At 27.8% G+C, this 14,277-nt stretch overlaps 1 protein-coding gene across 1 annotated transcript in view; it reads right to left on the bottom strand.

Moving 5' to 3' along the window:
- Window positions 1-13,697, bottom strand: part of LOC129962312 (atrial natriuretic peptide receptor 1-like) — a 42,537-nt gene extending 28,840 nt beyond the window's left edge. Inside the window, exons 1-8 of the mRNA XM_056076058.1 lie at window positions 13,224-13,697; window positions 12,246-12,444; window positions 10,780-10,946; window positions 8,134-8,268; window positions 6,288-6,426; window positions 4,464-4,555; window positions 1,920-2,061; window positions 276-360 (exon numbers count right to left, since the gene is read on the bottom strand). Of these exons, the coding sequence (XP_055932033.1) occupies window positions 276-360; window positions 1,920-2,061; window positions 4,464-4,555; window positions 6,288-6,426; window positions 8,134-8,268; window positions 10,780-10,946; window positions 12,246-12,444; window positions 13,224-13,697 (1,433 nt within the window). The remainder of the gene's footprint in view (window positions 1-275; window positions 361-1,919; window positions 2,062-4,463; window positions 4,556-6,287; window positions 6,427-8,133; window positions 8,269-10,779; window positions 10,947-12,245; window positions 12,445-13,223) is intronic.
- Between the last annotated feature and the right edge of the window lie 580 nt (window positions 13,698-14,277).

Here is a 14,277-nt window from a genome sequence, read left to right as displayed (position 1 = left end):
TCACCCAGAATCTCAAATTATCGTGATCCTTTATTTTTATTACCAATGTCGCCAAATTCGTTTCCAAGTTATCAAATTTATCACCACTGAAAAGGATAGTTGGCTCGATATTTATTCTACATTCCGTTCGAGCTATCTATAAAATTTTCTTTCTTACCATGAAATTAACTTAAATATTTAAAAGAAAATAATCAAAATCTCCTGCTTAAATAGCTTAAAATCTTTTGTGAAGTTTTGCAAGTTATTGTACTGGAAATTTATTGTATGTAACTTACCTGTAAGCAAACATTCCAACCATGGATCCAACAACAGATACTGCTACCAAAACTGGCAATATGATATTAAGAGCCGACATCATTGCTGAAAGTACATAAAATTGAGCCAATTGTAGATGAAACACAAATTTACAGGAAACCTTTCCCCAAAAGTGGTTTCTTTGTGGTTGTAAATTTCACCTATGTGTATATATTACATGAATTTATTTCTATATCTATATTGTTGAAAGTAAATTATGTTCGTAAATTGTAGTTGTGAAATTGGTATTTTTTGTCAAGGGCTAGGTAAAATTTCTAAATTATTTTAATAAAAAAATTCAGTTTTGTACGAAAGTTATTCCCTCAAAAATTTTTTAAAATTTATTTTTATGAAAGAAATTTTAAAGAATTAAATTCAATAACGCTTTGAAAGAGTTAAATATAAAAATTGATTATTTACAGTTGTAGCATACATATATGAAATTTTAATTTGTAAAATTGATAGGGAAAATTAGTGCCTGCGTCAAAAACTGAAAGAATTAAGCACAAATTTTTCAAATGAATTAACACCAATATTGGCAAAAAAGTTTTTGAGTAAGCGATTTACTAAATCCTTATGTAAATTTTGATAGCTGTTTGATGCAATTGTCTTTAAAAGAATGAATGGCATGTAAGTTAGTATCTGGGTTCGGGAAAGATTACAATCTACAGTAGTGGCGTATACATAAAAAAAAATTATTGAGCAATGACAAAACTAAATAATTTTTTAAGTACCAATATAGAAAAATACAAAAACCTAATTTCTAACAAAGTTATCATAAAAATTACATTGACAGATCTCATATCTATGCTATATTAGCATTTTGTATATGAGAGAGGTATGCAGAAATTTAGTTCCATTTTCAATTTTTGCCATGGAAGCATTTTTTCATGATTTTACAAATACATGTCCACTTTTCTGACATATTGGCAAATAGTAGAAGTCATTTTTAGATTCCTGAGATTTTGAAATGCATTTAAAGCGTTTTTAAAAAAAATTGAATATCCCGCCGCATGCTGGTTACGTTCTGTTATCTGCTTTCTGAATATTGAGACACGAAACCAATTGAAATTGACAGACAAATTTGTGAAATAAATAGGCAGAAAGCGATGAGTTATTTGATAGTAAAGAGGTGGGTAGGAAATTTCAATAAAGGACATGAAAGTGTCCATGATGACTTGTTTACAGAAGATTGAAGAGAAGATCAAAGATTCATGTTTACGCCTCTGTTAATGCATTTTATTCACATTTTCCTTTCATTTTTCATCAACGGAAGTGGCATTTTTCTACGACTAGGTCATATTAAAACCCGTGTCCTGCTAAGAAAAATGCTTCATCAGTGATATCATCTATGTTGAAAATAGCTTAGGCATTATATTTTAATATACAATTAAAGTGTTTTTCTAATAATAGTTCCCTCTTCTTATCAAAAAGTCCTTAATGGAACTGATGGAATTTCGCATATCTCTAGTAATTTACAGATATATTTTGATGCCATTTGATCTGTTGCTTTAAAATATATTTTTAATACTTTTGCTGTTTAGGATTATTAGTATAAATAAAAAAGCGTTTTAAGGCAAAATGTAACATTCAATTTATGGATATAATATAAGGTGCATTGTTACCTAAAGGCATGCAATCTGGCGAATCTCCTGTGAAGCCGCAGACAGGCATGTCCAAAGGTGGACCTACATTCCCTGGCCAGTGAATCTCCCGATCATCCAGCTTTTCATAGATCTGCCTACTGCCGAAAAACGTTGCTATAGGCTGAAATAAATACACTTTTTTTAAAAAAATAAAAAAATAAAATATTATTTTATTATTTATAACGTCACTCATAGAATTATTTTTTCATTTAAAATTGTTATTCTATAAAAATCTTATTGCACCTGTATATTCTCGCTTATAAAACCGTGAAGTAAATGTTGTATTATACAAAATATTCGATTTTGAGATTTTAATGAGCACCTTTTAGACTTCATAAGTTGAAATACCACTTTTAGAATTATATTCAAGTATATAAGTACGATAAATTATTAATGAAATGAGTTAGATGTGTGATTTATTGGGTGGAATCATTCAACTAAAGATGTGGAATCAACTTAGGGATCAAATTGATCAGTGTGAAACAGTGTATTAAGAATACTCGATTTTTGTCTTATAAATTTAAATTCAAATATTTAAAATAATTTCAAAAATATTAATTAAGTATTTAAAATCTTAGGGCACTGACAAAAATATCATAAACTGTCAATAAAATATATTTTTAAAAAGTTTGAAACTAAAAAAAAAAAAAAAAAATACATACCATTATTTCTGAACCTTAAGGTGATAAAGTAATTTATTTCCAAAAATGTATTCTTAATTTATCAACTATGAATGTAAAAATTATAAAAAATGATTAATTAAAAATAAAAATTAATGCAAATATTGAATTAAAACTGTATAACCAGCAATTAAAAGCAGCTGTGACAAATCAGTAAGAAAATTATCAGAAAAAATTACTGAAAACAATATTACAAACCAGGTACTAAAATTATCAAAAGCAACAGCATTAAATATTAAAAACAAGTAATATAAAAATTTTTTTAACTGAGCTCGCATTTTTCACCTTCACGTGAAAAATACTGAAATGCTTGCATTTTACTGATTGAGCTACTACCTGTTGATTTCAAGTTCCATTACAAACTGCTAAAACCCTATTTAAAGCAATAAAATTAATTAAATTTAATACTTAATGAATTAATATTTGAAAAAACTGTATTAACATTAAGTGTCATCCACTGCACGTTTAAAAAAATGTATCTGAACTTGAGTGGATGAATAAAAAGTATTTTATTAACGATTGAAACTTTGAACAAGATATATAAATATATATAGGGAGAGTGTGAACTAATAATAGGAATTGAAAAATAAGTCAAAGCGACTGCTTCAAATTATCAAATACAACAGCTATAATTGTAAAAATACAATGAAAACAAGAAAAACGATATTGCCAAACCGTTTCTAGAAAAGGTTATTTTTAAGAATGTGTTAATAGTTCATTTGATGTATTCTCATTGGCATCATTCGGGAATATATAAAAAAATATAACCGATAGCCAAAATTACAACTGTTTATATATCCTATTACATTCTTCAATAAAAGTGTACAACTAAGTCAAACAAGGAAATTTTATGACTTTTTATAAATTTAAAATTACTTACTTAATTTTATTACTTTAAAATTATTAAAATTATAAATTTAAAATTATTATTACAAATATGATAATAGTTTAATGTTAGTAATAATACATTATTTATAGAATCGATAGATTTCATTAACTGTTGAATTCTGGGTAGATTTACAGGCTCGGCTGCTTTTTCTCTACTCTCATTAAAAATACCTCTTAAAAATTTGAATATATTTAGTCTATAAAGAAATTATAACGTACAAATCGCCATGGAAATATTATGCATAATTTAATTTATTAAATTTATTATAAGTTTATCCATAAATGAAACTATTGGATATAATTAAAAACTAAAGGAAATATCTATAATTAAATGTATAAATGAAACTATATGTAAATTTGGGCGTGGATATAATTAAAAATTAAAGGGAATTTGAATCTTTAAATTAAAACATCGTTATAATAATAATGTATGGATTGATTCGTCTATATTTATATTTTTAATCTTATTAATTATAGTAAAGATAACATAGATGCACATGTAAAAAAATGTTTAAAATTGTCGCATTTCCGTGTATGTTTCAATGACTAAAGAGTTACTAAAAGAGTAAAAAGAATTACTTTAAAATGTACTAAAAAGATTTTAAAAATTATTAAACTCGAAGGAAATATTGCGATGGAAATAAAATTGATACCCATGACAAGATAATTTTTAAATCATGTAAAAATGAGGAAACACGCGAAAATTTCAAATAATTTGATTTGTAATTGAAAACCAAATTACAATTTTGAAAATTCTTTTCTTAAAGATCACTTCTAATCAAAAGATAACTACAAAACTATAAGTTCGAAAGCTTTAGGTTTAATAATCAACTCAATAAAGCTCGATTTTTAGCTATGAATATCGATATTGACCGATAATATGCAAAAATGTATACATTATCATGTTAGCATAATGCATTTTAATATTTTAGTAATTCAAGGAAACACTTCTTACTATCATGACGCCTGTTTCAGGGTCCATGTCATTCAGTGTGTAATCTGCTTCTCTGTCTCCGTTTTCATTGATGCTTATATCACCTGTAAGCCCTAAGAAATGGGAAGATACAACGCTATAATAGACTGAAATAATAAATACAGTAGAATTTTGTTTGCAAAAGGTAAGCCAAAATAGAAAGAATTATACAAATTTATCATTCATTTTCTGTTTAAGTGCAGACAAACAAAATACTTTCCAAATATTAATTTAATCAAACTGATTTACTTTCTGTGTTGATTTGCAAATCATTCCATTGTTTTTAAAAAGAGACAATTATTTTAAATTTTAAAATGATGTAAAAATCAATTTTGTGAAATAATACTTTTGAGAGTAATAACGAAAAAGGGCTCAAATGTGTTCAATTTTTAAATAATTAAAATTCTAAGAAAAAAAATTAAGAAAATTCTCAATGGTATACGATTCTACTCTCCAAAGTATATCTGTAGCAAACTTCGGAGGTCTTGGTTATATGGAGAACTAAAACACAGACACACATTTTCCTCTATTATTAGTAGTTATTGTTCATTTTACCCAAACTGAAAAAAGGGTTTTTATTTGAAATCGTGACGCAAAACATTTTTCTTTCACTCCAATAAAGCATTTTATGAGTGATTCTTTTTTATAAAAATTCTTTTCGCCAAAAAACGCTCCTCGATCAAAATTTAAAAAATAATTAAACAATTAAATTAATTAGGAGTTAAAATTAATTCCTAAATGATTAAAAAATACATTAATTCTTATATAGCAAGTAGGAGGGCAATGAAAATTACATTTCGTCAATGCATTGCCTCCTCACGCATCTGTAATTTCTGAGGCGGTACTGCTTTTTGTTGAAATTTCTGTGACTTATCTTCTGAATTTTTACTTGTATATTGACAGAAAAGTTTTGTAACTATATAAAAAAAAAATCCAACATGATATTTTAATGAATCTCCACATTTCAGATCTCCATGTGTCCGAAAAACACATTTTTGAAATTGTATCTATCTGTGAGCAAAAAAAAAAAACTCAAAACCGTTGTGAACTAAATGAGTGAAATTTTCAATAAAAATCCAAATTTTTAGGTTTTTGTCAAATTTTGAACAAAGTCCTTTCAAAGGAAATCTGTCTATCCGGTTGTCTGAGAAAGAGTGAACTCAGTAACTCGAAAACATAAATAGCTAATTTTATTGGAAAAGAATTATTAGAATAATTTTATCAGTTTATTTAGATTAAAAATTGTACAACTATTAAATAACTTTAAATAGTAAGTATTTTTTTAAATTATAAGAAAAGGTTTTCAGCGTTATATTAAAAAGGAACAATAATTAAAACGAAAGGAAAGAGAAACGAAGAAAAAATCTTTAAGTAAAACAAAATCACAAAAGGACAATGCGCAGTCAGAATTATTCTAAGTAAATTGAATCTTAATTCAATTATTCAACTTTCAATCAATACTGAATAATTTCTTTCTCGTCTCAAATTATAAAAATATTCTCCCGTAAGAGTAACTGTACAATATTTTGGAGCATTCAGTGCATGAGAAATTTAGTAAAAAATTGATTAAAAATTTCTCTTTATGAACATGAAATATGCGAAATTAAATATAAACGTTTACATACAAGGAGCTGCACTTGTTCATATGACTCGAATGTTATTCTTCTTGTATCTTAATTTATGAAATAAAAAATATATTCTACAAATAATTTTCATATCTTTGTATGCATTAATCATAGTTTGGTGTAGTGTGCAGAAAACAGCAGAAGGTGCATGCGAGTCTAAGTTATTTACTTAATTTATTACCACCAGTGAACGTGGAATTCCAGATTTGCCTGGCCAATGCTCGGCCGTTCTTTGGATTTTCACCCTCGGAGAGGGTCTTGTTCAGAGAGTAGGCATACAGAAGCACACAATCATAGAATGATCCCACAATAGGGTTTATCTGAAATGTTATTTTTTGTTTATTTATTAAGTTTATGTAAATACATTATATATTCGAGTTGAAAAGTCTTGCTTCGATATTAAGAGTTTTTAATCAGATTGAAAAATGTAAAGCAGAAACAATGTTTTTGATGACAGTGTGCTTCAAATGGATATAGTGAAGCACAGATTGCGCAACTTTCATTTTTGCATGCTGTGTAAATTACACAATTTGCAATTGAATCGTAAAATTAAATGTTTGCATTCCAGGTAAAAAAATTTTTATTTGGTGTCACGAATTTTTAAGTAGATTGGTACAATGTATTGCGGGAATGCTATTCTTGGTGATAGTGTATATCAAATGGCCTTAGTGGTAGCACAGATTGCACAACTTTTATTTTACATGCTGTGTAATTACAAAATTTATTAAATGTGTCGTAAAGTAATTACGTTTGTACTCGAGGTGGAAAGCTGTTATTACAGATCTACAGATTGAAAATTATCATATTTCAAAAAGTATATTGAAACTATGAAAATAAATAATGACTGATTTAAAATGGATAAGTTTCAATGTTCTTTCAATTTGTTATAAATATTCTGTATATTCATTCTTCTATCGTTATGCGAGCTATACATGTACATAAAATAAACCAGTTCTCCCTAGAGATCTTAAAACATGTCATTGTGTATGTTTGTAAAGGCATTATCAATACAATTGTGGATTTTCCTATTTGAGGGAAGTTCACAGAGGGCTTGAACTCAAGGTTCTTAACCTCCGGACATAACTGGTGAATATAGTATTGGCATGGCAATTAGACTACCTAGTAAGGGGTTATTTGATTGTGCAATTCATTCAATATAACTGGTATCGGTAGCATTCAAAAGGAGAAACTACATGTATTGAGATCTGGTAACCTTAAGGGCCACCAGGAAAGGGTTAAACTATCTTCACTTTATTGATATACTCAGCTTCAGGAGATTATCACGAGAATAATGAGTTTGTATCCCCCTGACAGTTCGCACGGAAATCAAAAATTGGATCGATAATATTACGAGAATAAAAAAAAAAAAATTAACATCGATTTCTTCGTAGCTGAATTAGCATTGAAGCTAATTATTTATATTTGAAACGTTTATTATATGAAGAGCTAAAGATTATATTGCATATAGTTTAACATAATATTTCTTTAGGATTATTTTATTGATAATACTAAAGTGTCTCAGGGAATACCACCTCGATTCGCTGTCAATTATTAAAGCATGTGCCAATCGGATGGGACTTGGGACTGAAACAAGGATCACTTTATTATCATATTGAGTTATCACAAGCTTGAACATTCACTTCAAGTGTTTTAGAAAAGAAAAACCAAAGGAACACCCCTTAACTGTATACTTGTCATACAAAAACAATATTGTTGGATAAAAACTGAAGTTGCATTTTAATTCATCTCTTAGAACCAGGAGGATATACACATTTTTAAGCTGCTGTTGAGCTCCATTGAATAGACAAACATGAGCTGATTCTTTACTTTTTTTTGTGAAGCTATAGGAGTTTTTAACAAAGGAGGCTATTACACAAAATATATGTACTTAAATTTATGAAACTAAAATTATTTTGAAACCTCCAGTGTATTGTCGTAATTTTTTATTCAACTGGTATTAGTAGTGCGAATGTTTTTAATGTAAATTCAAAAGGTTATGTTTTATTTCCAACTAGTTTCCTACTTACAGATGAAGATTCGAGAATCGCCGAAAATTTTTTCTTTGCTATCTCTTTCATGTCTTTAATGAAGAGTTGGTATTCTTCCCGTACTGGAACACGAATACTAATTATCAACAAAGATTCGTACATCTTTCTGGCCTCCTGTAAAAACATTCATAAAACTTAGAAAATAATAAAAGCTAAGTGTTTTAAAGCACAGTTACTGTACAACATTCGATAAAAATATTCAATACTAATAACAAATTATTTCAAAATTTTTTTAATTCGTCATTAAATTCTAATAATCTATACTTATATAAAGCTCAATGTGTGTGTGTGTGTGTGTGTGTGTGTGTTGGCGCTCTATATGCCAGACCGTTTGACCTACAGCTACTAAATTCGGTACATGCATACCTTGGAGGTCGGGAATGTGCACCTGGGGTCCCTTTTTTGAATTTTTAATTAGAATTTTAATTATTAATTAAAAACAAACTTTCCCACCAAAAAAATCTTTTCATTTTCCTCACCGCCAAATGAGTATGGCTTCAGTTTTTTTTCCCGCACTAAAGAGGCTAAGGTTAGCATTTTCCGGCCGATTATTTCAAACGATTCTGTTTATTTTCTTAATGTTTGACGCATTTAAAATTAAACATTATTAATCAATCGATCTTTGAGATTCATTCTGAAGTACTTTTAAATTAAAATAAAACAGAATAAAGGAAATTAAAAATTTCTAATCTGCATAGCGTTACCCAAACTGGCGTAGAAAAATTCACGCATTTGCATTGCCGTAACTGGCGTTGAAAATTCACGCATGCGCATTGTGTTCTGATTGTTGACAGCGGATTCAACAGATTTTCAACGGATTCGGATTTGTTTTAAATTTATTTTTAGGTTAGTTGTGTGCTTTTGTAATTAAATTGTATTTATGTTAATTATATATTTTTTGGTATATGCTTATATTTTTAAGTACATCGTTTTTTAAATAGTTTATTTTAACCTGTTTTCGATTATTTTAAACGATTCTATTTTCTTAGTGTTTGATGCATTTAAAATTAAACATTTTTAATTAATCGATCTGCTCATGATGAATCTGAGAAAATTTTGTTGACAAATTCTTGAGATGTTACATAAATTAAGATATATATTCTTTAGTGCCCATAAAGTTTAAACGCTCAGTGACTCTGTTTTCAGTAATCATATTATAAAAAAATGCTTTGTTTCAGTAAAAAATATTATTTTATTCATTGCAGATTCATGCTTTCCTCTTTTATTTAAAGCATAAATTCTACGGGAGCTAACAGAAACTTAGAGAGATACATATTACGTTATGACTGAAGGCCTTTATAATATTATGAGTGAATTATATGACTATCAAAATTTGAAGTTTTATATTATTTTGATGAAAAAGTTATTAAAGTAGGAATTGCATAAAATATTTAATTATTAAAATTTTAACGAACATTAAGATTGGTGAACCGGCTGGTCGCCAAAGGCAGCTAGTTCTAAATAAAATTTAATTGAACTGATATTTAAAAAAAAATAAGAGCGTACTGAAAACAGGTATCTTAAAGAAAAACGCCAAAAAAAGTCTAAAGGAAAATATAGGAAACTTTTCCTCTCATATTCATCGGTGAAATTTTAATTATAACACAAGATAAACATAAAAAAATATTGTTGCTTCAAGCTATTTTAAAAATTCTTACGTAGAATTTGTACAATGCTCATACAAGGCTTAAACATGAGACAAATAAAGGCATTTTTAAAAATACGAATACGTAAAAACTTGATGTGTTAATATTTTCCATCTTGATAATGCTAGTTGAAAAGATGAAGATGCTCAGATAAAAAAATAGCTGTCATAAGATAGATAAAATAAATCCTAAGAAACAGAAAAATTACGGATGTTTTGCAATTGGCGTAGTGTAAATGCTGCGAAATTAAATGTGCTATCATGCCTGCTGATGATATATTCAATTTGAAACCAGCAGATGCTTGCGTTATTGAAAGAATATGAAGCGGAATCTTGGAGCTTTTAAATAGAATGCTGATTGGTTTTATAGAACAAAAAAACATAATTTAATTCTTTGTCAAACTCCATTAAACTATCTACTTTTTGAATTTTAAACTTTTGTGTAATTTAGATGCCAATCAATGTAGCATGTCTGTTAATGTAGCTTTAAACAATTTTAAAATCATCTTCAAGTTTGGGAGTCATTACATATTTTGAAGATTAAAACTCATTAATTTTTTTTTAAAAAATCAATCAACATTTTTTTTGTCAAAATTTTACAAAAAAATTTGTATTGATATAATAATTTTTTCACATTTATTTAAAGCATTCTTCATATCTTTAAATTTTTATGGGTATACTGTTATTTACCTTAATAAAATAATAAATAGCAATAATTCTTTGTGTTATTATAAACGTCGTAAATTATATATCACAGATATTTCATGTAATATTGTCAGTGAAAAATACATTTCTGAACAACATTGAATTTTTAAATGAAATAAATTCTTAAATTGAATTTTTAGATTGAAAAATGCCAAAAGATTAAATACTGGATAATAACAATGTTTAGAGATAGAAGTCAATACTTTTCATGTATTGACTTCTACAGTCACACGGACTGTAGTAATGCTTTGAAATGATTGGAGCCAACTTTTTACCTTGTTTCTTTTGTCATTAGGCTTGTACCAGTTGAACTGTTTGCTGTAAAGTTGATTTTTGAGGAGCTCGATTGACAGAAAGGCGTACTCGCCGTTTTCCATTCCCAGGTCATAACCTGCCAACAAGATGGAGCGGACAGTTCCTCCGCAAGCGAGTATTATGAATACTGAAAGTAGAATGATCCAATTTAATTAAAGAAAATACATTAAATTAAGATTTAATTCATTAATTAATGCACTCAGTGTTACTGAGATTTTTCTATATCAGTAGCACCTGTGCAATAAACAAGACAAAAATCTATAAATATTCCCACATTTTCAGATATTTGCTGATTTTGAGAAAGTTCAGGTAAAGTACTAAGCACCTAAGTCAGTAAGCATCTAAAACTGAAGCTCCTTTTTATTACTTTATCTTATACGTAGTATAGAAGACGTATTGTAATTGTCAATAAATTCGAATTCGAGATTTTGACTTCACATTTTAGAGTTCAAAAGACACATTTTGGGACACTTTCCTGAGTTGAAAAGACACAGTTTTGGAAAATATCCCTTCATCTATCTGTGAGAAAGATAACTTAAAAACTCTTTGAGCTAGACGGATGAAATCTGGTATACAGACTCAAAATCAAATTTGCAGATTTCTATCAAATTTCGAGTAAAATCTCTTCAAAAGTCTGTCTGTCCGTCTGTTCGAATATAACTACAAAACGAATACAGAAAGATAGATTAAATTTGGTACACATATTTAACATTTATAGTGTAGATATCAAATTTTAAGCCAAATCCAACAACGAATTGATACTCCGTTGGTTTGTACTTTCGGAAATATATAAAGTTAACTCAAAAACGCAGTGATTTAAATATGTTAAATTTGGTATGGAATTTAGTAACTACAAATGTAGTTTTGTGTCAAATTTAAGTTTCAATCGGTTTGGAAAAACGCGTTTAAAACAGGAATTCTGTTTTCGGTAATTAATTGATAATTAGTCGAAACCGGCAATAAGAATTTTCGAATACTACTAAAACTAAGTTAAATAATAAATCTATGCCAAAATTTATATACAACCTAGAACAATATATTTCAGTAAATCTAAAAACATCAAAGCTAAGGTGTTAATAATAGAAAATGCAATTGAAAATTTTATTAAAATAAAAAATACATTATTAAATTTTTATTTTAATTTAAAAGGTAACTAGAATTAATATTTTCCCTGATAAATATTCAATACTATCAAAATTTCTTCACAATAATTAAAATAAAAACAACTTTGAAAAAGCAACGTATTTCTTTTAGGCAATCGTTCAATTAAAAGGCAAAATTTTCTTGATATTTTATAAGATAATTTTCATAGTTTTAAATTAATTATATTAGATAATTGTTAACTAAAATGAATTATTTTTAGATAATTTTGATTAAGATAAATATTTTTTCTATTCTGGAATAATCTTGATTTCCGAACGATTACCTCTTGCTGTTTTATTTGCGTCTTGAAGCATTTGCTTATAGTTCGGTTTCTGTGAAGAGTTGAATTCTTTATAAATTGGAAACATTTCGTAATCTGCTTGTTTTATGATCTCACTAAGACTACGACGAAGAATGGTTTCTGAAGCTTCCGATTCATCCACAAAGATTGCTATGTGCCGCCACTGAAATTCCATCAGAATCTATATAAAAAAAAAACAATCATTTAAAGAAACTGTACAAAATTTTATTATATAATCAGTCAAACATTTTAAAATTTATTTTAAAAATATTGTTATTAGGACATTAATTATTCATAAAAATTATCCCCACTTTTTAGTCTTGTTTTGAATATTTTTCAAAACTCTTACTTCAGTATTGAATTAAAATTTTTGCTAAGTTACAATTTCAATCATTGTAATTGTCTCTAAGAAGAATAGAGTTAACAGTAGAAAAGATAAAATCATATTCCTAAATTTCTATGTTTGCTTTTTTGAAATTAATGGTTACTTCGGTATTTTTCTAAATATTTTTGAACTGATTTTCAAATTTTAAAATTAAATAACACTGAAACCAACTTTTTATAATATTATTTGAAAAGTCTGGCCTATTGAAAAGGAAATTTTTATGTAATATAGTATTACTAATTTAAATCAATACTTATATGATCTGTTTAAAGTATCAATCATCGAAATTTTTGCTTTGTTCTTAAAGTTAAAACTTATAAGACCCCTCCATTTCAGATAGGAAAATAATTCTACCTTAGTTTTTTCAAAAACATTTACTTTGCCAGATATAAGTCAATTTACATTATAACAATTTAAAAAATTATTATTTTAATAAAAGAAATTAATCACAAATTATTTACTTTAGTGCATTAAATTTTGATTTATAAAACGTTCTAGGTCTTCTATAATATAATGCATTTTATCTCTAAATACCAAAATAAAAAAAATAAAAAAAGATTTATATATTTACTTACATGTAATATGAATTTTGTAACTTGATCTATTGAGAATGAAACTCTCGTTAGAGTACTGAATATATTTTTCAGAGAAAACAACATATCGATACCACCAGCTGTATAAACTGGTACATTCCAGTATGAAGCCATTCGACTGACAGGTTCCAGTGCTTTGCTACAGGCAGGTCCCACGAATGCCGTTACCTGGCTTTTATAGTATTCTTCAGCGGCCAGAACTCCAGCATAGTTGTGGAAGCAGGTCTTTGAATCATTTTTCAATTTCAGGTTGAATCTTATATGCGGATATCGCTTGTTTGCATCCTCAACCCCTAAGACGACAGCAGCTTGTAATGACTCCCCGCTGAGTTGTAGCTCTGATTCGGAAACAAATATGGCCACGATGTTCGCTTCATAGATTGTTGGTATACTTTCAGCACAGTACTTTTCCAAAGCAAAAGTCAGCAGTAATGCTGCAAAAGTGCTTAGAACCATCTTCTTAGAATCTATGGCACATAATTTTGACATCATGATTTAGTAATCTTATAAATCCATGTAGTTTCAACAAACAGGTTTTCAGAGCAAACTTTCCTGGTTATAATCCTGTAATAAGTTTCATGAACCGTTTAAAGGAGGCAAAGCAAACAACCAGGTTAACACAATATGAAGAAGCTTATAATCTGAATAATTTCACAAATTTATCTAGTATTATGAAAAGGCAATTTCTTAAAATGTTCTATCTTCATTTAGGTTCACTGGACCAGTTAATTTATTAATATATAGAGGCTGGTTCTAATTCTATGGATTGTAAGCATGCAATCAGAAATTTTCTATTAAAATGCATGCTATTTAAAAACTCAGAGGTTGAAAACGTTTTAGAATCAAAACCATTTTTGAAACATTGTATAAGAGACAATTAATCTATCGAAGTTCTTAACGACAGAGTGAATGTGAAAAAGAATCAATGGCAGAGTCAGAATGTTGTCGATTCTTGTTTTTCTCAGGTCCTATATAGTCATTGGAGGGAGGAAAACAAATACTTAGTTTACTTTATTGCTTCTTGGATCTTCTCACG

This window comes from Argiope bruennichi, chromosome 2 (genome assembly GCF_947563725.1).
Source record: "Argiope bruennichi chromosome 2, qqArgBrue1.1, whole genome shotgun sequence".
In the NCBI taxonomy this organism is placed as follows: Eukaryota; Metazoa; Arthropoda; class Arachnida; order Araneae; family Araneidae; genus Argiope; species Argiope bruennichi.
Note: the sequence above shows the minus strand (reverse complement) of the source record. Positions and strands in the feature narration are given on the sequence as shown.